The sequence below is a fragment of the Neofelis nebulosa genome, chromosome 2 (assembly GCF_028018385.1).
Source record: "Neofelis nebulosa isolate mNeoNeb1 chromosome 2, mNeoNeb1.pri, whole genome shotgun sequence".
NCBI classification, from domain to species: Eukaryota; Metazoa; Chordata; class Mammalia; order Carnivora; family Felidae; genus Neofelis; species Neofelis nebulosa.
This window is the reverse complement of record NC_080783.1, coordinates 26,795,623-26,820,885: the sequence shown is the minus strand read 5'-3', so window position 1 is coordinate 26,820,885 and position 25,263 is coordinate 26,795,623. Positions and strand designations below refer to the sequence as shown.

General features: G+C 40.0%; 3 protein-coding genes across 32 annotated transcripts in view; 2 read left to right on the top strand and 1 right to left on the bottom strand.

Annotated features, from left to right (window-relative positions):
• The window catches only part of UNC80 (unc-80 homolog, NALCN channel complex subunit), a 232,703-nt gene extending 228,048 nt beyond the window's left edge, over positions 1-4,655 (top strand). For all 13 annotated transcript variants that reach the window (XM_058706453.1, XM_058706423.1, XM_058706414.1 and 10 more), the window contains one exon: positions 732-4,655. In XM_058706453.1, coding sequence (XP_058562436.1) covers positions 732-998 — 267 coding nt within the window. In that variant the 3' untranslated portion in view covers positions 999-4,655. The remainder of the gene's footprint in view (positions 1-731) is intronic.
• A 254-nt stretch (positions 4,656-4,909) lies between these two features.
• RPE (ribulose-5-phosphate-3-epimerase) lies at positions 4,910-24,935 on the top strand. Of its 11 annotated transcripts, none has more exons than XR_009255654.1 (10): positions 4,910-5,035; positions 5,550-6,066; positions 6,737-6,768; positions 12,838-12,917; positions 17,578-17,717; positions 18,328-18,462; positions 19,162-19,248; positions 21,447-21,735; positions 22,839-22,918; positions 24,797-24,935. XR_009255654.1 is itself a non-coding variant. In XM_058706575.1 (8 exons), the coding sequence occupies exons 2-8, from the start codon at positions 5,956-5,958 to the stop codon at positions 21,567-21,569; spliced, it is 696 nt and encodes a 231-aa protein (XP_058562558.1). In that variant the 5' UTR covers positions 4,910-5,035; positions 5,550-5,955; the 3' UTR covers positions 21,570-23,387. The 11 variants fall into 11 exon arrangements, 6 of the variants coding, with proteins under 6 accessions (XP_058562558.1, XP_058562527.1, XP_058562569.1 ...); XR_009255653.1 differs by having other exon boundaries at positions 22,836-22,918; XR_009255650.1 differs by having other exon boundaries at positions 21,447-22,918.
• The window catches only part of KANSL1L (KAT8 regulatory NSL complex subunit 1 like), a 132,792-nt gene continuing 130,763 nt past the window's right edge, over positions 23,235-25,263 (bottom strand). For all 8 annotated transcript variants that reach the window (XM_058706475.1, XM_058706485.1, XM_058706495.1 and 5 more), the window contains one exon: positions 23,235-24,853. In XM_058706475.1, the coding sequence (XP_058562458.1) occupies positions 24,623-24,853 (231 nt within the window). In that variant the 3' untranslated portion in view covers positions 23,235-24,622. The remainder of the gene's footprint in view (positions 24,854-25,263) is intronic.

Here is a 25,263-nt window from a genome sequence, read left to right as displayed (position 1 = left end):
TTTTGTTACCCAGACGGACAACGGTCCTCTCATCATGAACAAGAAAATCCATATAAAGTATATGGTCAGGAATACAGCTGCTTAAGAAGGAATAAGAGAAACCTTGGTATTCTTTGTTATGAAAAACCTAAGAGAAAATATTTCCCAGCTAAAATAACCATTGAAAACCAATATATAATACCTGGTTGAAAGGTGGTTCAATTTAAAAGGAAAATAAAGTTACCAGTTTAGAAGCCTTAAAAAAGAGAGCCTTCTGTATCCTATGAGATGAGAGGAACTTCCTATTCTGACCTTTTTCCTCATTGTTTTGACATTTTTCTTGTGGTTTTAATTTTTTTTTCTTCTTCCAATGTTTTATAAGTGGATTCCCATAGGTCCCCATGTTCTTCCCAGTGGTATTTAAAGAAGGGGCAATGTCACTATATACATTGTATAGTCGTTAACAATTAAAAAGCATTGTAACACCATCCCATCCTATTACCTCACAGTCTACAAACAAGGTAAGAGGGCAAAACAAAACAAAACAAAAAAACCCGCTCATGCTACAGATTAGAAAACAGAGGCTTACAAAGTTGAAAGGGCCCATAGAGGAGCTCACATATGGCAAATGCTACAACTGGGGACTGGCCGTGTGATTTCTTATCCGGTTTCAGGTAGACAACAATATTTTTGATGCTCTTCCCTGGCACCTATCCTACCTTTCCATGATGTTATGATCTTTTTGGTCACAGAGTGAGACCCTCCCCGCTGAAGAAGGAGAGAAGAAGGAGGACACAGAAGTGCAAGGTGCTACAGCACACAGCCCCCTCTCTACGCAACTCTCAGACCCTGATGAATTCACAGGCCTTGAGACATCCATCCTCCTACAGCACGGAGACACCGTCCTTCACATCAGTGAGGAAAATGGCATGGAGAACCCCCTGCTGTCCAGCCAGTTCACTTTTACGCCCACTGAGCTGGGGGAGACTGATGTAGACCTAGATGAGTCTCATGTTTAATTCTGGATCTTGTAAGAGTGGCAGGTGTAGACGAGATGTGGGAGGGATCGCTTTGCTCGAAGGTGACTACTTTTGCTCAGAAAAGATGAAGACACAGCACTTTACATCCAACGGGTGACACAAATCTCAGTAGATTTTGCTGCTAATGCGCACATTGTTTCATAAACACCTTTAAAAAATCAATGGCTAAGATAATTTGGTTGTGTGAAGACCATAAAAACCAGGGAAGAATAAGAGGAAAGAGCCATTTCACTGCACATTGTTTATGATTCAAAAAGCCTTGAGCAGTTAAAAATATATACTATTATGGAGCTGCTTACCTAGGAATATTAACAAATAGTATGTTCTAAAAAGAGAATGCAATTTTTGAGATTACTCACATTATACATCTCATGCAAATGTTTATTTTTATAGTTTCAAAAATATTAAATCAGGTGGCTGTATGCATAGCAATTTACATAAAAATAATAAGTAAGGAAAATATTAGTTTGAGGAGACTAAATAATAAATAAGCCTGCAGCCACTTTTGCTTTGACCAACAATACAGCCATTTACAAAAAGAAAATACTATTTTTAAAGCTGTGGATTTTTCAATATTTATTTTTCAACCGTCATTTACCTTGCATGTTGTAAATCAAAATGCTAATGCCCTAAGATCGTTCCATTTCATAATCATGTTAGAGAGAAAATATTCTAAAAATTACCACACAATTTTGAATTAAGACCCTAAACAGCCTATACTATAATGAAAACTAAATGTAAATATTATAGCTGGAAACGTATGGTATTCCTACTTCTAGCCATTACCACATCAATGCCAAGATGAGGAGATATTGGGAAATGTGATTCCAGTATCCTGTGCCTGCCCTCGAGGGTATATTTTTAGATATTGAGGTTATTGTTGTTAGAATTGGTTTGGTAAAATAACTTTTTCTCAGTGTTAACCATATTCTTATGATCCTTTAGACATCTATGTTTATGAGGAGAAATGATAAAGTGAGCAATCTCTTCATAGGCACAGTCCGTTTGTGTACTTCAACATGAAGTTCAGTTACTTCAAGAAGAGCATAAAACTTAGAAAACTTGTGAGGCCATATCCAGTGTGTTACTGATCCTGCAGTAGGGCTTGGCATCATATAGTTCAAAACTGAATTTCAAAATTTTAACAGTTTACATTAGAAAACTGTTACATAACTACTAAGCATATAAAAACTCATATATGTACGTAAATTGGTGCGTGTATGCACACAACGTGTGTGTGTGCATCTTCTAGTCCTCCAACTGAAGTTATAGATTTTGATTACATGGCAGTGAATCGAAAATGCATTCTGTATGCTTAAACTTTTAACTACGTTGGCTATGAAAAGTATGTTTATAGAGAGACCTGCTAAACTCACCCAAATCACGAAGAAGGATTATTTTTTGTTGTTAAAATTCCTTATTGAATAGGCATTGCTTATGTTGTGATTTATACTTTCAAATATTATTTGGGGTTTTGTGTCCCATTTCCTAAGAGAATGAAAGACACCTGTGGGTTAAAGATAATGGACAAAATGAAAACTTTCACATCTAAAACTTGAGAAAACAGAGGTGGTAAACGGCCTGTTCAAAATTTTACAAAATTTTCAGAACATTTACTTGATGCTGAATTAATTCTCGAGTGCAGAAATATATGTATAAGGTGGCTTTATGATTCTTTCTAAGCTGATATATTTTGCCTGTTAAAAATTATGCTGCTCAATTAGTGTTAGAGGCCTTACGTTTGGTAATTACAAGTGTCTGGGCTGTATGAGTCTCTATATGTGTGCACTTTGTTCCAGCTTTTTGGTTCTCGATTCAAATTCTCTATGTATAATCGTATCAAATATTTAAAAAGTAAAGGAGTCAAAAGACTTGAAAAAATGACAAGAATTCTAAATACCTTCATATATATTTAAAAAGTATTGGGCTGTTTTGAACACGATTATATTGGCATGTCTGCGTTTCAGCCCGACTCCTTCATTCTAGTGGTACGGAAGTCTGTTGGAAACTTTTTAATAAGCTAAGTATTGTTGTACCTTGCAAAAAAGCCTCCACTCTGAGAAACCGGGCCTTACGGAGTGGGAATGTTTTCAGACTGGGACTGCTGAGGTTTTGCAGATGTGTGCATCTGTTCCATTTAAGGTGCCCTTAAATGTGTTGAATGTAATGTGTTGAATGTTTCTGTGTAATTGATAAAGTATTTATATGTATGTGCATAAGATTGTCACAAGATGTATTCTCAGGAGTACTGTTACCTGGAGTTTGAAAGAATAACTATTTAAAAAAAAAACAGTTGGGGAAGATCAGAAAAAAAGTTCAAGATAATTAACACGTTTTTGTAATGTTCAAAACATTATTGAGTATATGACTAAAAATTATTATATATGGTAAATACAGATCGGTAATACTAGATTATTTCTTAAGCTATGATGCTTAATGATATTTATCTTGTTTAAAGGAAAATCAAAACAGGCACCTACTTCCCATGTGTAAAACACTGGACTAAACCAAGAGGTTGCTTCTTCTGAAATTAACTTTGGAAAGACCTTGGAATAAAAATGTATCATCCATGACAGTGGGTGTAGATTTATACCACTCAGATTCAATTAAAGCAGTTCAAATCCTGGATACAGCATTTTCTATAGCAAAACATTTTACTTTCATTTTTCAGTATTTGCTGCTTTTTATAATTCTATTAGATAAGTTATTTGGTTTTTCCAAAAAGGAAACTGAGTTACTGAGTGCATTGGGACAAGTCACTGAGAACCATAGTGGCAAAAGGCATAAATGGGCAGGACAATGGTGGAGAAAAAAATGATGTGGTGTTTGGGGAGAGGGGGTCTGGTTAGGGCTTGTTGGCTAGGCTGGGAGCAACTGGCTTGCTATTTCAAGCCTGCAAGAGAACATTAGGCAGGGTGACATCTCCCTTCTTTAGTACCTGTCCCTTTAGTCAATGAAGAACATTCTTCACTCTGCAGCCTAGCTGTAAGACGATATAAGATGAGAATAGGGTGTATATAGGGACCAAGAGGGAAAAAAAGGGTCATAAGTGGAGTTACAGTCCAAAATGCAAACTAAATACCCTTCCTCAAGTTATACAGGATACTTTATTAAGCCTCTGGAATTTGCTGCTATCACACTGAGTCATGCTGTTGCCCTGTGACCTCACACTTCAATTCCATGGCCTTGTCTTGGCAGTGAGTAGAAAGTCCCACTTCCTTGCTTACTTTAGTGGGTCTCAACTGCAGCATTTCAGAAACAAAGTTTGGTTTGACACTCAGGACAATAAAAACAAGGGCAGAATGTATTTGGAAAAGCTTAAGACAAATTTACTTCTATTATTTCAGGATCATTTAGCATTACAGATCAATGTACCTCCATGATATTTTTCAACAGTCACTGTGACTACAGGATGAAAATCCTTTATTAGCCATTTTATAGGTAAAAACAAAAGATTGATTACACAGCCAACTTCCCTTAGATGACTATGAAGTCTGTGATGAATACTGAATGACCAAAGAGCATGGAAAAAATGCATATGAATACTGAAACGTTTATGAAAGATATTTATGAAAGATATTAAGACCTCTGTGTTTGAATATGCACATATAATAAAATAAAGCTAAAAACATTTAAGATGCCTGATCAAGTTTCATTTCTCATTCTCAACATAGGGAATAGGTTAACTCATTCAGAAGTTTTCATTTTGGAACCCTCGGGAGTGCTTTGATGTCTCTTCTCAACCCCCAGTCTCCAGTTCTTCCCTCCAACCCCAGATGAGCTCCGTTTTACTTAAGCTTTCCACCCCTATCTTTCAAACTAAAGCAGAATGGATATATTGGGAAACAGGTACCCAGGTTTGATTTCTCTGCCCCGATTATGACCTGATGGAATGACCAGATTTCCCAAGAGGAATGTGAAGGAACTGGTTGCCCTCTAAACATGGCCAGGACCACCACGGGGTCCAAGTTACCACTTTCAATCAATTACAAAGTGCCCATTCCCTACCATCTAAGGTATGCTCTTGCTAAATCCTTCCCCCCCCCCCCCCCACGGGATTCCCCCCCGCCCCCTTTTCCTGACCCAATGACCTTAGACACATTTGGCAGAGGAACAGACATGCCTACTTTCTTCCAGATTGGGTCCGAACAGTAAATAAATGTATTACAATTTGTCAACGAACCTCCATAAAAAGGAAAAACAAAAGAAAAATGAATAAGGATGAGGGCCAGAAGCCAAAAAGGGGAGTGGTAATAACAATAATCACCACCATTTTGTACTGGGCACCCGAGGTCTCGCGCTGAACCCATTACCTGGATTCACCTATCTGATCCTCACAACAACCCTAAACGCTGGGTAGGGGTCCTAACAGATGAGAAAACGGAGACTGGGAGAAGTGACCGCCGGGTTACCCAGTTAGTACCTAGAAGAGCGACGATTCCGCCCTAAATGTGACTCCTTCAGCTCCTAAGAAGAATTCAAGGAGAAAGCTATGAGAAGAAAGGATTTATTTGTTCTGTTGTTTTACAGGCAAGCACAAGCGCTGGAGAGGACAACAGCACAGGTGGAAACAATGGAGAAGCAAAAAGTGAAGTGAGGGCAAGAGCCGAGAAGAAAAGAACCCGGGGGATGTAAAGCAAAAAAAGATTTAGAAACTCTTCGAGTTCGGCGAGGGCTGGGAGACCTAAAAACTATTTCAAGAAGGAAGACGGAAGGAAAGAGGCAAGGGCCTGCAGGCGAGAGGCCCCACCCCTAAGCCCTCGGGCAGACAGCCCCGCCCCCCGAGGGGAGGAGGGACTTCCTCCCTGCGGGCAGCTGCTTCCGGTGGAGTCCGGAAGACGCTATCGGGAAGGGACTAAAACTGCGCAGCCAATCGGGGCGACACTTTCGTCTTACCGGAGGACTCGTGGGTAACTTGCTCTTGGGAACCAGCACCATGGCGTCTGGCTGCAAGATTGGCCCGTCCATCCTTAACAGCGATTTGGCCAATTTAGGGGCTGAGTGCCTCCGGATGCTGGACTCTGGGGCCGATTATTTGCACCTGGATGTAATGGACGGGTAACTCCGCGGGGCTCGGGTCAGGGTTGCCGCGCGGGGCGGGCTCGGCGCACCTTTATTGAGTGCCTTTTGGATGCACGGCGTCCCTGTACCGCGGAGCGCCGCACTCTGAACTCGGTGCTGAAAAGGGGACTTGAGGTGGGAGTCCTGGAGGCCCTGGCTGGAGCGAACCTGAGGCGGCAGCCTGGGCTGCGACCGCGTCCCAAGCCCCACTTCCTCCCCTCCCCCCACGTAACGTGTGGCCCAAGCACTAGGACCTGGACGCAATTTTAAATCTCTTGGACGCGTCTCTCATTTTCAGTTAGAGAAACTGAGGCCCAAGGGGATAGGCATGACTTGCCCAAGCTCATATAGCTAGTTAGTGGCAAAGCTGGGGAGGCAGACTTGTGTAACGATTAAGAGCTTGGTACCTGTAGCGAGATTGCCCGAGTTCTGCCATTTGATGGATCACCTGGGACAAGCCACTTAACCTCATTGAGCTTCAGTTTCATTATGTGAAAAATGGGAGTAACAATAGAACCTACCGCTTAGGCAATTTTGGAAGATGAAATAAGCCAACATGTAAAGCGTACAGTGCCTGGCGTATAGTAAGTTCTCAATAATTATTAGGTGTTGTGTCATTGTTCGAATTTTGATTTTCCTGTTTATTTTCTCTTCAGGCACCCTGCTCTTCAGGGAGGTCAGTTTTTTTGTAAGTAATTTTTAAGCACTGTAGTTATAGCACATAATCGATATTGTTCAGAGTCAGTATGATGCTAGTGTAAGTTGGCTATAAAATGCAGAGTCTAACCTTGAGAAGACAGTAGGACTTTCAGGATTACACAACATTGTGACAGAGTTGCAAATTGTATTTTCTTGGGTTTGCCAAGTAGTTCCTTGAGCCCTGCTGATAACTGGCCTTAAAGCAGTAACAGCCATTACTTTGGGTTCCGGGTCAAAAAATAAATTTAAACAGGTAAAATTTCTGTGTGGCCTCGTGCAAATTTGCAAATTTGTTTTATTTACAAAAGATGATCAGTTACTTCCTGTTCTTTTTAATGTCACTCCTGTTACAAGAGTTTTGTCTTCCTCTGTTCTGTCTGGTTAAATCTGCTGTTTCTCTTTTATATCCGACTCAGTTGTCAGTAAGTATCCCAACTGATCATGGCAAAGTCTTTACTTTAGAGTACTAAGCATTCTAGGCTAAGTGTGTAAGATTGGTAAGTATTACCTCGCACGAAAGCTTGATTTTTATTGTGTTATATACATAATTCATATTCATAGTTATGTACACGTACATAATTTTTGGAAAGCTCTGAGCTTTCACAGGTAACTGGAGGGTGTACCTCAAAGATGGGTAGGTACATTTTCATGTCTGGGATACAGATTTTGTGTCTGAGACGCCTACCTCAGGATAGAACAGGCTACATGTGTACGTGTGTAGTCTGTTTAACACAGAAAGCAATTTGGTGTTTTAAGTAAGTCTTGGGCCATATTTGAGTAACTGAATGGAGAAGATAATTTTTTCAGTGCACAAATGAAGAATATTAATGATAACAGTAGTAGCTAATATTTTTGAGCATGTAAGTGTTTTCAATGTTCTTTGTGAATGAACTCACATAACCTTATGAGGTTGGTGCTGTTGTTGTCACCAGCATTTGACAGTGGGGAAATGGACACAAAGAGGTTAAGTCACCTGTCTGAGGTCTTCTAGTTAGGAAATGGTGGAGCCAGGATTAGAAGCCTGCAACAGCTTGTGTGGTCTCAGAAGTTAAAGGTCTTCTGTGGGTTCTGGGCTTATCGGGAAGGATTAAGACATTCTCTGTCCACAAAGAATAACTAATAATTTATACAATTACTTTTGTTATCTATTTTCCCATCTCTCCTGCTGTACTGTAAGCTCCCTGAAAGTAGGGTGTCTTTGGCTCACCTCTGAATTCTCTGCAGGTGAAGCACGGTGACAGGCTTAGTTATAATTGGTTGAATGAATGATTGGCTCTATCATAAAGAGAGGGATGTCTGATGAAACACCTTGTCCCCCCCCAGCCCAGTGGCAGACCCTGAGCTTATTAAGATACACATATTTGTTTTTTATTGGCTCCTTTCCCCCTTTGCCAAGTAACATCTTGGTTTGACAAAATTAAATTCTCCAAACACCATTTTAAAACCTTTCTCTTTTAATCTTCACAACGTTTTGAGCTCAGAGGTATTTTGATCCCCTTTTGTAAAGGAGGAAACATTTAGGGAGTTTCAACCTCTTCCTGATGTCCCACCAGAAGAGGCAAAGCTAGCTGAGCTGCATTGTTTCCTAGGCCAGGTGTGTGAAAGTGGGGGCCAGCCTCAACTTACCTTCTCTTCAGGTACTGCCTCTATGCTGTTCTTTTTCCTGGTCCCTTTAAAAATCTCTAGTATTCTAGTTTGGATGCACCTGTTGTTTGCCCTTTTCCCCTAAGGTCCCCGATTTCTCTCCTGATTAAAACAATGTCTTCATCTTGAAGGTCAGGAACGAGTTTTGGGAATACTGTGGGGGGTGGTGCACTAGTATGGTTGGATATTTGAAAAAAAAGGACAAATGAATTCGCTGGAAAAGAACATTGGAAAGCATATAAACCTGCCATGACAGGACAGTGATTAGAAATGTGCTGTTAGTCCTAAGTGTAGGAACAGAGTAAATATGCAATTTTTTTTTTTTAAAGTCTGTTTCTAACGTTTATTTTTGAGACAGAAACAGAGCATGAACAGGGGAGGGGCAGAGAGCGAGAGGGAGACACAGAATCTGAAACAGGCTCCAGGCTCTGAGCTGTCAGCACAGGGCCCGACATGGGACTCAAACTCATGGACTGTGAGATCATGACCTGAGCCGAAGTCAGCCGCATAACCAATTGAGCCACCCAGGCGCCCCGCAAATATGCAGTTTCTAAATTAGTTACCAGGATTTAAAATTGGGGAGATTTCACATGAGTACTAGATTGCTGACTTTTGAAAAACATCCAAAGATTTGCTAACGCTTGTTCCACAGCCTCATGAGGCCACAATGGGCTGGAGCTGAATGGCAGCCACCGCTATTAACCAGGCTAGATGTTCTTCAATTGTCTTCTGTCTCCATCTGCCCCATATTGCTCCTCTGTGTTTTTTGCCAGCCCTTGGAAACATGAGATTGTGTTTTCTGATTCACAGGGAATGTTTTCTCGTTACAGACTTGCTCCATTTAATTTTTTTTTTTTAATTTTAATGCTTTTATTTATTTTTGAGAGCCAGAAAGAGACAGAGCGCCATCAGGGGAGGGACACACAGAGAGGGAGACACAGAATCTAACACAGGCTGCAGGCTCTGAGCTGTCAGCACATAGCCTGACGTGGGGCTTGAACCCATGAACCGCGAGATCATGACCTGAGCAGAAGTCGGATGCCCAACTGACTGAGCCACCCAGGCACCCCAACAGTCTTGCTCCATTTTAGATCAACTTTAATCCTCCGTTTACCATCTTTATCTTGGAAGATCTGGTAAAGGTTTTATCTCTCTGAAATGGATTGTATGACAATTGGAAACAGAGCTTCAGGTTGATGAGAGAAGATGATGAGAGATAAGATAATTATATACCTGTGCTGTAAACAATTATAGCTTAATCTCACTAAGTCTCTGGGGAAAAGGGATACTTTTTTATTGTATTTTATTTTTTGCAGACTGCAGAAAGTACCTTTAATAGGACAAAGAAAAAGACAGAATAATACAATGGTGAAGCCGACTGCTTTGATGAAATTTCTCTTAGAGTGAAATAATGTATTTTCCAAGCTGGTCTGATAAGAACTCCCAAGACATTGGCGTGCCTGGGTGGCTCAGTCCGTTAAGCATCTGAATGTTGGTTTCAGCTCAGGTCATGATCTCTTGGTTTGTGGTACTGAGCCCCGCGTCTGGCTGTGCCCTGACAGCGTGGAACCTCCTGCTTAGGATTCTCTTTCTCCTTCTCTCTGTCCTTCCCCTGTGTGCATGCACTCTTGCTCTCTCTCTGTCTCTGTCTGTCTCTCTCTCTCTCTCTCTCTCTCTCTCTCTCTTTCAAAATAAACATAAAGACCTCCCAGGGCATTTGTTGAGAATTCAGATTCCCAGGTCTTCTTTAGTGTCATAGGGTTGGCATAGAGCCTGTAAGTCCTTTTGTGACACGTGGTCCCAACGTTACTGTTGCCTGGCAAATTTAGGACCCCTTCACTTCATGCTTGGGTTTGTTGCCTTTTTCTGTTTCAGCTTAACCATAAACCTTTGGTTTCTTGTCAGGGTATCAGTACCTTTCTGTTCTTCTAGTGTTCGTGGTGAGCCTAGAGCACTGTAGTACAATTAGTCATGCAGCTGGGGGAGTCAGTGGTGTTACGTGATATGCTTCTGTTTCCCAGTGAAGTAAAAAGTATATTTATTCTGTTCTCCTGTTTTCTCAAGAGGTATGTGTTTCTTATGTCTGTTTTAATTATAAAGGCAACCTAAGGTTGAGCAACAAAAGTACTCTAAGGCCATGCAGCAAATTAAAAGAACAGTGAACAAAATCCAGATTTTCATTCCAGAGCTGTATGATACCCAGTAAGCCTCCCTGTCTGCTTATCTGACCCTCGCCTCTGAGTTCCAGGTGAACGTAACGAGCATCTTACCCATGCCCCTGGCAGTCATTGCTCTGAAGTGAAACGGTGGAATGATTTCTAGATACTAGAAACCCTACCTTCAAGGACCAAAGTGTTTGCACGTGTCCGTACCTGTCCACCTTACCTGGTCCCCCTCAGATGTGTCCTGAATCCTGACTCGTCTCACCTCCCCTGGACTTTGTTTTTTTGTCGTTATCAGTGGAGGGACAGATGAGCGTAATAGGTAAGAGCCTGGACTTTGGAGCCCAAGTTGCCGGTGTTTAATGCCTGCTTGTGGCACTTCACGGGCTGTGTGACCTTGAGCCGCTCTTCCTTGTCTGTAATATATGGATTATAGGAGTACCTGCACCATAGAGTTGTGAGGTTTTAATGAGTTAGTATATGGAACGTGTTTAGAATGGTGCCTGGTCTGTGTAAGTTTTAATTTTTTTTATTAGCATTCATTGGTCTGCCATCTAAGCTTAAGGTCTTAACCATGGTTTTTCTCTTTTGAGCTCCTCACATCTAACGAGTTCACAAGTCCTGTCACGCGTTATCTGTCGTCCTTTCCATTCTCATTGTTCCTTGCCCAGGCTGTCTTCCCACTTTATTTCCACTTTATTTTTTATTTTCTCATTGTTTTGTGATTTTTTTTTTTTTTTTTTTTTTAAGTAATGTCTGCTATGGGCCTTGAACTCACAACTTCGAGATCAAGAGTGACACACTCTACCAAATGGGCCTGCTTGTTTCTTGCTTTAAAACCTCACTTCATATTTACAGCAGGATAGAGTCCAAACACTGAACCAGGCATTTGATACCCTTGATGTGACATATTCTGCCTCCTGTTCTTTTCACCCTCACCAAGCTGAAGAGCACCACCTCTCCCCCACTTTGAACATAAGTTGCTTATTTTTGCCTTTGCTTCATTTCTTTTCCCATCTTTACAAATTTTTTGTTCTCTAAATCTCGTGATCTTCCCTTCTTTTGAAGTGCCATACTGCTTGCCTCATTTGGCCCACTTGTGGCTTTACCTTTTCTTGCTATCCTCATACAGGGTAATATCTACTACCTTTAACCAACAAAGCCCCGAGTTCAGTGACTTAATGTTATAAAGTTCAGTTATTCACGTAACAGTTCAGCTTGAATGTCCTTCCATGAAGAATTTCAGGGACGTCGTCTCCTTCCATCCTGTGACTCTGCCAGCCCTTAATGGCTTCTCTATTGGCAAAAGGGTGAAGTGAGGGCAAAAAAGGAATACCGCTTAAGCTCCTGGCCCTGCAGTGACACACATCACTGAAATTCACAGGCCTTTGGGGAGAACCAGCTGCACGGGCCACCTGGAGGTCAAGGGAGTCGGCTCTCCCCAACAAATACAACGGCACGGCCAGGGATTCCGTTGGGTGTTAGCCATTTCTCGCCAATGAGATTATAAACTTTTCTAGGGTAAGCAGGAACTCCCATATCATGGTACTTGCATAGAGGGGGTTTTGTTACATATTGAAATGAGCTAGTGATAGAACAGAAGGACAAGCGAGTAGGTCAGTGGCATGAAGTACTTTGGGGTCAGATGTCAGGAAGACTTACTCTGAATCCTGCCTCCGCAAATTATTAACAGGGTGACTTAAGGAAGTTATTTTTCCTGTGTTCTTCAGATGGGGCTATAACAGCATCTACTTCATAAGGCTGATGAGAAGATGAAGTAAGGTACAACACCTGGCATGCTGGAAACCCTCAGTAATGGGTGGTTAAACTGATTTAGTGCCCACTGAATGAAGTGGATTAGAAGTGGCCACAGGCAGCCCATGACAGACTAGGATTTGAGAGACCCATGTCAGAGTCCAGAACTTCCTAACTAGTGTGTGACTTGGGCAAGTCATAAAACTTTTGGAGTTTGGATTTGGTTGTCTTTCCATTTTTACCTGTTAGATTACAAACGATGGAGTTAAATCTTGTGACACTGTCTGATTTTGTTGAAATATCAGGGAAATACTGCTTTGTAAAACTGAAATAACTGAGATATTTTTAGTATTTTTTAATACTGATGATGTTAAATACTACATGGAAAAATACTGCAATCACAGATGGTCCCATTTACCCCTATCAGAGTGCTTTTGAGAACAATACAGAAATTGAATTGAAAACATTTTCAGAGTAAGATTTTGTTTGTCTTATAGGCATTTTGTTCCCAACATCACCTTTGGGCACCCTGTGGTAGAAAGCCTCCGAAAGCAGCTAGGCCAGGACCCTTTCTTTGGTAAGTGGGTGTTACGCTGTCTGACGCTGGATGTGTTGCTCAAGTAGATGATTGATCTCTCAACCTCCAATTTCATCTGGAACCCCCAACCCCCACCCCGTGCTGGGTCTTCACTGGCTGCTTGTAATAAGCCAAACTCTTTCTTGCTTCAGGGCCTTGGCACTTTAGCTGATCTCTTTGCCTAGAAAACTGTTCACTTGGCTGGCTCTGCTTTATCTTTTGGCCCTGAATTACTGGCATTTCCTCAGGGAGAAGCCTTTCTAAGCACCCCATCCTAAATTAACCTTTATCCAGTTATCAGACCACCTTCCGTATTTTCTTTTTCAAACTTCCTTCAGTCAGATTACTTTTGTCTTTTACAGGAGGGATTTAATCCACTTTGTTTTACTGTGGTTTTCGTAGAGCTAAGCATAAACACAAGATTGGGGTTTAGTGTAATTGTTAATTCTCGTGAACGTGAATTCAGTCCACGTGTTGTTACTGCTCTTTTAAGCTAAGTTAGCAACGGCTTGAAGCTGACAAATGTCTCGTACGTAAGAAGTTGAACAAATTTTTATAAATAATGTTCTTAAGTACCTTGGAATTTAGTAAAACTTAGGTATTTTTTATTGGCATATTGTGGGCCGATTTTGAGAAGAATTCTAGTTGTGCTGTCCCATGTGGTTGTCCCTACCCACATGTAGCTATTTAAAGTTAGTTCAGGTTAATAAAATGAAAGATGAAGCTTCTCAGTGGCATTAACCAACCATATTGCAAGCTCTCAGTAGCCACATGAGTCTAGTGACTGTTGTACAGTGCCATTCTGGAACATTGCCCTCGTTGTAGGAAGTTCTCTCGGTCAGAGCTTCTTCATAGGATCCATCTACTTTGCACATAAGAACGGGTGCATTATCACGTAATTTATGTGGCATGAGGGAAACCATGTTCCAGCAGCTTGTTCACCATTTTGAAATTTTCAAATAATGGAATGTAATCCTCTGATGATCTGGACTTTTTTATTACATTTTAGAAAATGAATTTTCCAAAATAAATTTGTTCTTATGAATATCAGGTGAATGAAATAAGTAACCATGTTTGCCCCCACTGTGCTGTGGCCACAGAGTCCTCTGCATCTGGCTTTGTACGAATTTAAAATAAGTTGTTTTTTTCTTTTTTTTTCTTTTACTTGGATTCCTCGCATCACTTCTCATTGCTATTTGTGTCTCCTACATTTGTGCCTCTCGTATCAATCCTACTGCTACAACCACACACAGTCTGCTCTTTCTTTCTGTTTTTAGTTTATTTGCTAATAAACTTGCTATTAATCAGTCTGTCTAGAAGTGGGTCTACAGTAAAGATGAACGGACTCCAAATGCTTTAATGTTTGGGTTTTGTGACTTTTGCTTTTTATATTAAGACGTGGTTTTTTTTTGTTTGATTCCTGGATCTTGGTTGTTGGATAATTCATGTGTACATTCTAAGAAGTATTTCACAAGTTGCATGCATAACTGGTACAGTTCTGAACTGTTCAGTCTCAGTATTGAGTGGAAATAACCAGTAAGCAATCAAGTGATAGGGAAAAAGCTGTTATTTTTGTGCTTTGGTTTTGGGTGTTTTGTGTTTTGTTTTTGTTTTCTTTGCTCTCATCTAAATCTGCGGTCTTCACGTGTGGTCTGAAGACCCCAGGAATCTCTTGCAGGTGGAACATGAGGTGATGACTATTTTCATATTACAGCGTTATTTGTCATTATTTGTATGGATGGTACAAAAGCAATGGTGAGTTTGTCTGTTGGTTCCTTAGCCCGAATCAAAGCAATGCTATTGAACTATCCAAGTAGTTGTTAAATTATTCTTCACCACCATGTATTCGTGGTACATATCGTTGAAGGTCAGTACAAATTATTAACTACAGTAAATCTGATGGTTGGGTGCATTTCTTTTCATGTTTTGTGTGCCAAAGCAGGAAGTACACATCAAGTACTTCTGCAGTATACTGCGTGATGATGGCTTTCTCAAGGAAAACGCACTTGCGCCACTGAGTTGTGAACTGAACTGGCTGCCTTTTTCACGAACACTTATCTTCACTGGAATGATAAACTGATAGATGAACTATGGTTATCAGAGTTCAGTATTTTACTGACATTTTCTTGAAAGTTAACTAAGTTAGCCTGTCATTTCAAGGAAGATACCTCATTAATTATTGTTTCCACTGATAAAATTAGAGCTTGCAAATGAAAATTTGAATTTTGAAGAAGTTGTATCTGCTTCTGTGAGATTGTTAGCTTTCTCCTGTTTACAGCTGTTGTGATAAAATCTGTGGTGTTGCGTAATTTCTGATAGCAAATAATAAAACGTGTCACTCTTTGGAAGTCCTATGTAATGCAGCAAACCAGTACTGCAGAGATCCATTCAAAGTGTACTAGGACAGGCCAGTGGCTTTTAGTTAACAGAGCTCAAAAAGTTCATTGGTAGAGTTTACAGATTCCACATTGCAGCTAACCTTTATTAAAGTCCCACTTGCTGAGTTCTGGGATAGAAATAGAAGAATATCCACACTAGTCTAAAAAGGCTGTCAATGTACCCCTCCCTTTTCTGTGTACTTTTTTCCCTTCATATAAAACATCACGTTCCAACAGACTGAATGCAGAGCACATGTGAGAATATGGAGGTCTTCTGTTAAGCCAGACATTAATGACTTGCAAAAGTACAAAATAAGGTCACTCTTAAATTAACATGTGATAGATTTATTATTATTATTTTTAAATGAGTTCAGTAGACAGTTAAAAATTGCTTAGTTTGAATTTCTAAAACATTTTAAACAGTGTTAAATACAGTTCACATCAACATCGTTTTGGAGGTCCTCAGTAATTTTTAACAGTGTAAGCGGAGGCTGATGTTGGAACATCCGAGAACTGTGACCTCAGTATGTTACCTACAGGCAGATGACTCACTGAACTGGTCGCTCCCTGAACACTCTCCGTTGAGGGTTCCCAGTGGTGACCGCATGCCGGAGGTGGACTGGCATAGCAGCAGTCTGTTAACGAAAGGAATGAGTAGATATTTTAAAGCAGATTGATTTTTCCTTACTTACAACACAGAGGAAATAAGAAACACCAAATAGAGTTTGTCTTTTAAAAACAATGTTTTGGGGCGCCTGGGTGGCTCGGTCGGTTAAGCATCCGACTTCGGCTCAGGTCACGATCTCGCGGTCTGTGAGTTTGAGCCCCGCGTCGGGCTCTGTGCTGACAGCTCAGAGCCTGGAGCCTGTTTCAGATTCTGTGTCTCCCTCTCTCTGTGACCCTCCCCCATTCATGCTCTGTCTCTCTCTGTCTCAAAAATAAATAAACGTTAAAAAAAAAAAAAATTAAAAACAATGTTTTACCTATTAACATATGTTCTATTTTTGTCACTTTTGTTAGTTTAGAAATACAAACTTTAATCTCGGCTTTGTCAAGCAGTATTCCCTTTTCCTGATATTTTTCAAAGCCTTATTGCATTTTATGGTCTTAGTTGAGTCTAGAATTCTAGACATTTTTTCTTTAATGTAGCTCAGCTGTATCAGAGGTATGCTTCCTCTAGCAAAAAACAGACAAACTCAAAACTCTTCTTAGCATATCTATCTGACCTAGGAGTATTTACTGTTTCCTTCTTGACAGCAATATTTCTTGATTTAACCACTTTTAAGCCGCCCTCTTCTTGTTAAATGGTCTAATGTTTCAAGTCAAGAACCTTAAGAAGGCCATCCCCACTCTCCCTAACGGATCCCTGTGATTTGAGCTTTACAGTTAGGATGTGTGTCAGACCTGCAGTTACCATGTCCTTCCCTCGAGACCCGTCCCCCGTGGTGCAGTTTTCGGGCTCCCCTCCCCCTGCACATTGGCCTGCAGCAGCTCCCGCTGCCATAGCTGCAGAGCAGACCCAGAATCCTGCCGCTGCTTGCCAGTTTCAATCACTGCCAACGTCGTTTCTTCCTGGGTGACTACCGTGGCTTTCCAGCTTAGATCTTGTCACCTCTCTGCTCAGAATCCCACAGTGCTCCCCCTGCCCCCCCCCCCCCCAGTCTCGTTCAGAATAAAACCCAGTGGCCTGCAGAGCTCCAGGCTGTGGCCCCTCATCCCGTGCCCCTGTGATCCTCCCGCCCAGCCACGCTGGCCAAGCTACCAACCCAGTGTGTATTGTATTAACTTAGTTTCTTTATGGTCTGTCCCCACCCCCCACTAAGAATGTAATCCCCATAACAGCAGAGATTTTTATCTGTTTTTTATGCTCTGTCCCTGGGGCCTAGAATACTTAATGATGCAGTAAGTGCTCCATAAGATATTATAGAATCACTTTATTTAGCTTTCTTATAAATGAGGAATGAAATCTGCATAGATAATAGGACTGTTGAGAGTTTTTTTTAGACTAGCATTTCCTGGACCTAGGTTTCCTGAATTCTAGTCCTTTTCATATATACCATCATATGCCTTTTGTGGAAAACTGTGGTTTTTTGAGAAATGAGTTTAAAACCTTATCTTCAAGTTAAAAGGAAGCTAGCAATACAGCAGTGTCATTACTTAAGAATTCTTTTAATGCCAAGTAGTTTATATCCAAAACAGCCAAAACTGCAGGGTGGCCTCCCCAATATGGGGCAGGTATCTTCCTTTCAGTAGTATTCAGGAGATGTATCTTTTCTTTCTAGATATGCACATGATGGTGTCCAGGCCGGAACAGTGGGTAAAACCAATGGCTGTAGCAGGAGCCAATCAATACACCTTTCATCTTGAGGCTACTGAGAACCCTGGGGCTTTGATAAAAGACATTCGGGAGAATGGGATGAAGGTGAGGGGCCAACAGTGACCATAACGTTTTAATACTCTTCACTCTTGGTGTGGACGTTTCATTAGAAGATAGGAAGTGATAGGCAGAGAAGACCAGACTGGAGCAGTTGTTTTTCAGCTGAGAAATCAGAGTTGAACTATAAGTTGTCTGTTAGACAGGATTTCTATGTTCCCCTAATGTTTTCTGAAAAGTACTGCCTTTTAGGAAGATTTACATTTGGGTAGCCTTGTTGACTCTTTTAAAAAATAGTTTGAATAACTTATGCATTCCATTTCTGTGTATATTCTACTCTTTAAGAATAGATATTTCTAGGGGTGCCTGGGTGGCTCAGTCGGTCAAGCATCTGACTTTGCCTTGGGTCATGTGCTCATGGTTCGGGGGTTCAGGCCCCGTGTCGGGCTCTGTGCTGACAGCTCAGAGCCTGGAGCCTGCTTTGGATTCTGTGTCTGCGTCTCTCTGCCTCTCCCCTGCTAGCGCTCTCTCTCTAAAATAAATAAATATTAAAAATGAATTTTTAAACAATAGATATTTCTACTGGGTCTGACATGCCATATTAATATAATGTGGAAATAATTATTAATGTGATGTAGCAAATTTGTCTCTGTTATAGGTTGGCCTTGCCATCAAACCAGGAACTACAGTTGAGTATTTGGCACCATGGGCGAATCAGATAGATATGGCCTTGGTTATGACAGTGGAACCTGGGTTTGGAGGGCAGAAATTCATGGAAGATATGATGCCAAAGGTAAAGAAATATTTGGTTTTGGGGTGAGGCTTTTATAGTGTGTGCACATTCGGTAAGCCTGCATTGAGCCACTTGTGTATTTAGCCATGTCCTGTTCTGAAGATGTTGGGGGGGGCGGGGGGGATGCCTGCAGATAGCTGGAGTACGGTGTGATAAATGCTGTATGAGATTTAGTGTGGAAATCAGGAAAAATATCACATCTTAATCTTGAAATTTTCTGTCAAAGGCATTATCCCTGTAACCTTTCGATCTCTTGGGAGATCTCTTTTCATTGAACACTGAGGGTTTTTTCTTTGTCTTGTTTGCATGAAGTATATTCTCTGCAAAGCCATGACAAGTTCAGTGCCATTCCCCCAGAAGAATAAGCCTTGCTTTTATGAAGCTGAATTTGTTTCAGTATATTAAAAAGGAAGGTATCCCTGATCATAATTTGTATTAGTAGAAAGTTAACTGTGTGGTGGGCACCTGGCCGTCTCAGTTGGAAGAGCATGCAACTCGTGGTCTCTGAGTTGTGAGTTGGAGCCCCATGTTGGATATAGAGACTACTTAAAATAAAGAAAGAAAAATAAAGTTATTGTGTGAGACACTTGGAATCCTGTTTTAGTGGCTAGTATTTGGCTATTTGATTTTTTATTTGGTTGTTTTTCCCCTTAGGAAATATCCACCTTAGGAATCACTTATTTCTTCGTGTATATCTAGGTTCATTGGTTGAGGACCCAGTTCCCGTCCTTGGACATAGAGGTCGATGGTGGAGTAGGTCCTGACACTATCCATAAATGTGCAGAGGTGAGATTGCTCTTCAGGCCACAGCTGAACTGGTCACAGACCAGTTTCCTATCAAATTTAATGTCTAGGACATTGTCTTGTGCGCCGAACAGATTTCCTGTGTTTCCTAAATTGCCTTTCTTTCTGGGAAAGGTATTTTTTTTGTTCAAATGTAGAACAATGAGAATAAAGAGCAGTAAGTGAATATTCTCAAATCACATAATCATTAAAAAGTAAGTCTCAGTTATCTCATTAATGCTGAAGGAAGTTATTTTTTAAAAAAGAACATGCTGAATGCCAGCCTTTGGGAGATCATTAAGTTCTAGGCCTTGGAGTAAGACATTTTTCCAAAATAGGGAAAGAAAATCTCTACCTGCTTATAAAGTGAAAAGATTGTGATTTTGTATAGCTTAGGTGTATTAGTTATTGGTTTGTCCTTTGTAAAAACTGACTGGAGCCATTTCTGATGTAAATTTTGGTCTGATTTCTGGGTAGCTGTGGTCCTCCTCTACGTGAGGGGGGATGAGTCTTCCCAAGTAGCCAGCTGAGCTGAGTTAATGAAGCCCTGAGCTTCCCAAGAGGGCGCCAGCCTTCCTGTAACACTGCAGGTCATTGAAGTTTATGTGGCCTGTTTTTATTTAAGCAACATGGTCTAATCTGCACTTCAAGTTTTTTGTATAAATGCTACACTCTTCTGCTTGATACTTGTCAAAAGCCGTGGCCGTGAGATACTTCTGCAAGAGGAGCTGACCGGGTGATTAGTGAACATATGTCCTTTGACTACTTGTGGATTTCTTGTTACTGAACTGTGCTGTGCCTTTGGGCGTTTTTCCTGCTTACATTAAAACCATGTTAGGCTGTAACCCTACAAAACTAATTTTTTTTTACTTTTTTGGAAGGAATGTTTTTGGAGATGTACACTGTATCACAGAGTGACGGTGTCTCCTGGGAGGAATTTTCCTCCCTTCTGCCTCTCCCAGTAGTCTCCTGCCACTTTGTTCTGGAAGTGGATCACGTGACAGATTGGGTTTCCCTCAAGTCAAATCCTGGGAGTGCAGAGCTAAATTTGGACTTCCCTTACTTGCTTTTTCTCTTTGATTTCTTTGTTTCCACATTTAAAAGTATATTGAATATCTTTTTAAAGCCCTTCAAAGCCTTTCTGGAATGCAGTGAAGTAATACATGAAAAAGTGCTTCATTCTTTCTGACGTCAAAAGGAGAAATTATTTAATGTTGCTGTATTTTATAGTTTAACACTTTAGCAATAATGGTCTATCAATTCCTTCACAGTTGACCCTTGAACAACGTGGGTTTAAACTACCTGGGTCCATTTTTATGTGGATTTTGTTGTTGTTGTTATACTAATGTAATTGTATTTTTCTTACACTTTTCTTGTCTTTTTTTTTTTTTTTTTTTTTTTTATGTTTATTTTTGAGAGAGAGAGTGCGAGCGGGGTAGGGGCAGAGAGATGGGGAGACACAGAATCTGAAGCGGGCTCCAGGCTCTGAGCTGTCAGCACAGAGTCCGACATGGGGCTCAAACTCACAAACTGTGAGATCCTGATCGGAGCTGAAGTCGGATGCTTACCTGACTGAGCCACCCAGGAACCCCAATTCCTTCTGCTTTTCTTAACACTCTTCTCTAACTTTATTGTAAGAATACAGTATGTAATACATGTACCAAATATGTGTGAATCAATATGTTATTGGTATGGCTTCCAGTCAATAGAAGGGTTTTAGTAGTTAAATTTTGAGCGAGTCAAAAAGTTACTCACAGATTTTTGACTGCACATGGGGTTGGTACCCGTAACCCCTGCATTGTTCAAGGGTCAACTACAGAGTCCAAAGATTAAAAGATAATTTGTTTTTTAGTAGCCTTAGGGGCACTGGCATATTTTAGAAAAACTTTAATAAAGTTGAGGATTAAAAGATTTTTACATCTTTTTTTAAATATTAGCAAAGATTCAATGTCGTTTATTTAAAGGTGGTTATTAAAAAGCCAGTGATTTCTTAAATACATTTAAAAATCATTTTATGTTTTCATTTGTTAAGCATTTTATTTGTTCATGGAACTAGACTGTTTGAAGTCTGTTCATCTCAAGGTAGCTTTCGTGCATTTAAAGCACTGACGAATGCAAGGGTAGAAACTCTAGTCCAGAAATTGTTTTAAGCTTCTCTGCATCTTCCTTTGAAGGATAACCTGAGTGTTTACTTCTTCCAGGCAGGAGCTAACATGATTGTGTCTGGCAGTGCCATTATGAGGAGTGATGACCCCAGATCTGTGATCAACCTGTTAAGAAATGTTTGCTCAGAAGCTGCTCAGAAACGTTCTCTTGATCGATGAAACCGTGAGGAGTCCAGTGTTTATGCTCATGAAATCTTTCTCCTGGAAAACAAGAATGTCAACTACCAAAACATACCACAGTTGAAGCAGGGCTGTTTCTCTGAGCGGCTGTTCATTCCAGTGACTAAAATCTATCCTGCAGAATGTTCCAAGAGGTTAGAAATTGGTGTGTATGTCTCCATTTTTAGTGATGGAATTTAAAGATTAGTGTGGTAAAATACCATTTTTACTGGGAGACTTGATTTTTATAAGACTAAAAATATGGCTGTATTAATAGGGTTATAAACAGTAATGTGTCTTAATGCCTACTGAAGGCATACTAGCTACTATGAAAAAATATTTTTTTCTGCATTTTAAATCTTCTCGTTTCTTGGTTGTTTTTCCAAAGCAAAGGAAGTCCTTATGTTTTTCCTGTTTCATGTCATTTTTGATTTGTGTGTGTGTATGAGAGACAATATGAGTAGAATGGAAGTAATTTGCTTCTTAAACATCTGTTTTTTATTTTGTACCTTATATTTGATACATAAAAACTGCAAAAACAGTGTATGAAGCCCAGGGATTTCAGGTGGTCTAAAATACAAGTATAGATTTTTAAAAAATTATACAAATATAGATTTTATCAGGGCGTTTTTCCTTGTTAGCTTTGCTGGAGGGGCAGGTTACACAGTGATCCCCACCTTTTCATAATCCTCCCCACCATTCTTAAGGACATGACATAATGTGCTAGCTCTGAGCAGAAAGGAAAGGAAAGCCTCTGCTTGGAAGTGATATTGAGTTGAATCTGGATTCTTCTCCTTTCCAGTGGTTTGACTTAGTAAATCAGATCAACCAGCCTCTTTGAGTATCTGTTAACTGATTTATACACTGAATGTAATTACAGTTACCATACGGTGTTGTGTTGAGCACTAAAAGAGATACTATGCTATACGTAAAGCTTCCACTACTAGTCCCAGAATTGTAGGATAGAATTGAGGATGCTCAATACAAAGTAGCTATCATTACAGAAGTTTATGTTTTATAGCCTTTAAAGTACTTTGATATAATTTCATTAAAACCACAAATCACTCTTCTGAGTGATGGGACAGGTATTTTTGTCCCCATTTAAAAAAGGAAGAGAGAAAAGCTCAGGAACAGGCTGGTACTATGGAAAGAATCCAGTAGGGCAGAGGATTTCTGGTTTTACTCTTTTTACAAATGGAGCCCTTGGGAGGTAGATTAGGCAAAGGTAGCCTTGTTTATTTAACCTTGTCTAATTTTACTCGGTAGCAGAACCAGATGGCTGAGGATATTCTGGACGTTATGGATTTTGACCCCAAGGATATATATTATATTAATCCAACAAAGACCAGGTAGGCTAAAAGATGATAAGGTAGAGTTAATCCATAAATATTTAAAGTTGTGTCCCAAATTATACTTTGACAACAAATATGTATCTGCCACTTGCAAATAGTCTTGATATATGGCAAGAAATAACAGGACCTAAACTTCAGGCTACTATGAGTTTTGAGAAATAAAAAGTTTGAAAAATAAGAACATTAACACTTCTGCATAGAATAGAGCTTGCTTGTTTTTTTCCTATACTACAGTGTAAAAATTTGTTTTTGACTTAGGAAAGGTTTGTGCCATGAACAGGTGCCGTTTAATCAAATCAGACAACACGAGGCATATAGAAATAACTTTAATTAAAAAACTTACATAGAAGATTATAATGTCAGACATGACAAAAAGATTTGAGCTTATTTGCCTAGACAACTTGGGTTTGTCTGGCTTTTGTTTTCTTTTTTAAAAATAAATGTACAGTAAAACTACAAGCAAAAATTTGTCAGTTTTGAATTTGACTTTTTTTCCTTCTTTAAAGGGACTAGTAGAATTCCCCATCCCTAACAAAAACTTGGTGTCAGTCCCCCAGACTAGGCCAGGTGGCCAGGATTGTCAGTTATATGGGGACTATAACTTGAATAACCTTTTTTTTTTTTTTACATGGGAGAAAGCGATTCATAAATTGTCCTCAACTTTTATATAGAAAAAATTATGTAATAGCTTCAAGAAGTTTCTTTAATGTATACTCCTGTATTCAGTACTGAAGCACTATCCTTTAAAAAAATTTCTCACTCTAGCATACACATGAGAATAGATGCTTGTTTGGATAGAGTAAGCTAATGGTAAGGAATGACCAAATTAACTAGAAATACAACATTTTTTACTTTCCTATTTGTTGCTCATTTTCACTTGGGGTCTTCTCTTCATGAGATACATAGGATAGATAAAACTCAAGTTTTAAAATTAGACCAATATTTAACTCTGCTTTGCTTGTCTTAATCTGTTAGGAGTGAATAGAAGATGATCTGAATTTAGTCCAACAGATAACAGTGATTTCAAATAAAGGCATATTGTGTTATCTGGTATAGAAATTTCCACATATAACTTCTATTGGTTAAACATGTTTAAAATCTCCATAATCACTGGGAACCTGTGCTTTACAGTGCAGCTTACATTCCATGGGACAATTCATCCATGCATTTCAAGTGGAGTGGTCACTGCCAGTGTTTTTTAAAACTACGTGTGTGTACATGTATGTATATATACTCTATACACACATATTTGTATATTCCCATATACAAAGGCATATATTTGAGGCAACTTTAATGAATTACCATAGAAATTACATAGAAATGTATAGGAAAAAGAGCGATCATTGATGCACAGGTGTTTCTGTGTGTGTACATATGTATGTGTGGGTATGAAGTCTTTTAAAAATTATTTACCCAGTAATACGATTTAACATCAGCTTGCAGCAGTTAATTTTCTGGTGCTTGTGATTTGCATCATAAACACAAACGACTAGCACTTGTCTGTAGGTGAAAAGCTAGTTATTCCTGTGGTTCAAGGAAAAAGAGACCTACCTTGCCTGTTTTAAAACAGCATAAAAGATTAATACATGCAGTACATGCTCTTACTCTGGAATTGTGGCTGAGGGGGTGGGGGATGGAGAACAGGGCTTATTTTTTCCTCCTGCTTTCCATTCAGTTACATACTTTTTTAACCTTTCCCTGTCACCTGTTTTTTTTAACATGAGTAAGTCCTAGACCAAAAGGTTTGCCTTCTTCCATTTCATCCGTCTGCCTTTTTGGATGGTGACCGTTTTCTGGTGCACTAGTACAGAAGACTTCTCCACGGAAAACGGGGCTTGAACTTTCACTATGATCCTTTTTTTCATCTTGACATAGTAAGGCTTCTGTGTCTTCATCCTTCAGCGGAAAAGTCCGTCGTTCCCACCACAAAGACTGAAAGAAAGCGAAAACCTTTTCAGTTAAGTTTCAACTAATTTGTTTAAAGTTCATGTATCCAATAATCCTTAAATGTCAATTGTGTAATTATTGTTTGGTCCTTCAGCACGTCAATGTACACATTTTCATTTGGGCCTAAAGATCTAGCAACTCCAGTGGAACATACTGGCAATTGTTTAGAGACCTTTGGGAACTATCCTTTCACTTCACCCTTCCACAAAGAGGAAACGCCGCTATAAGGCACGGGTCTTCCTTATCAGCACAGGAGCGCTTTGGGAAAAGCCCCTTTAAAGGTGTTTGATCTACTTGAGCGTCTCCATTTTCATCCCATAACTATCACAGACACCTACTGACTTTTCCTTCCCCGAGCTTTCTACGACTTGCCTATTAATTTTTATAGTTTCTGC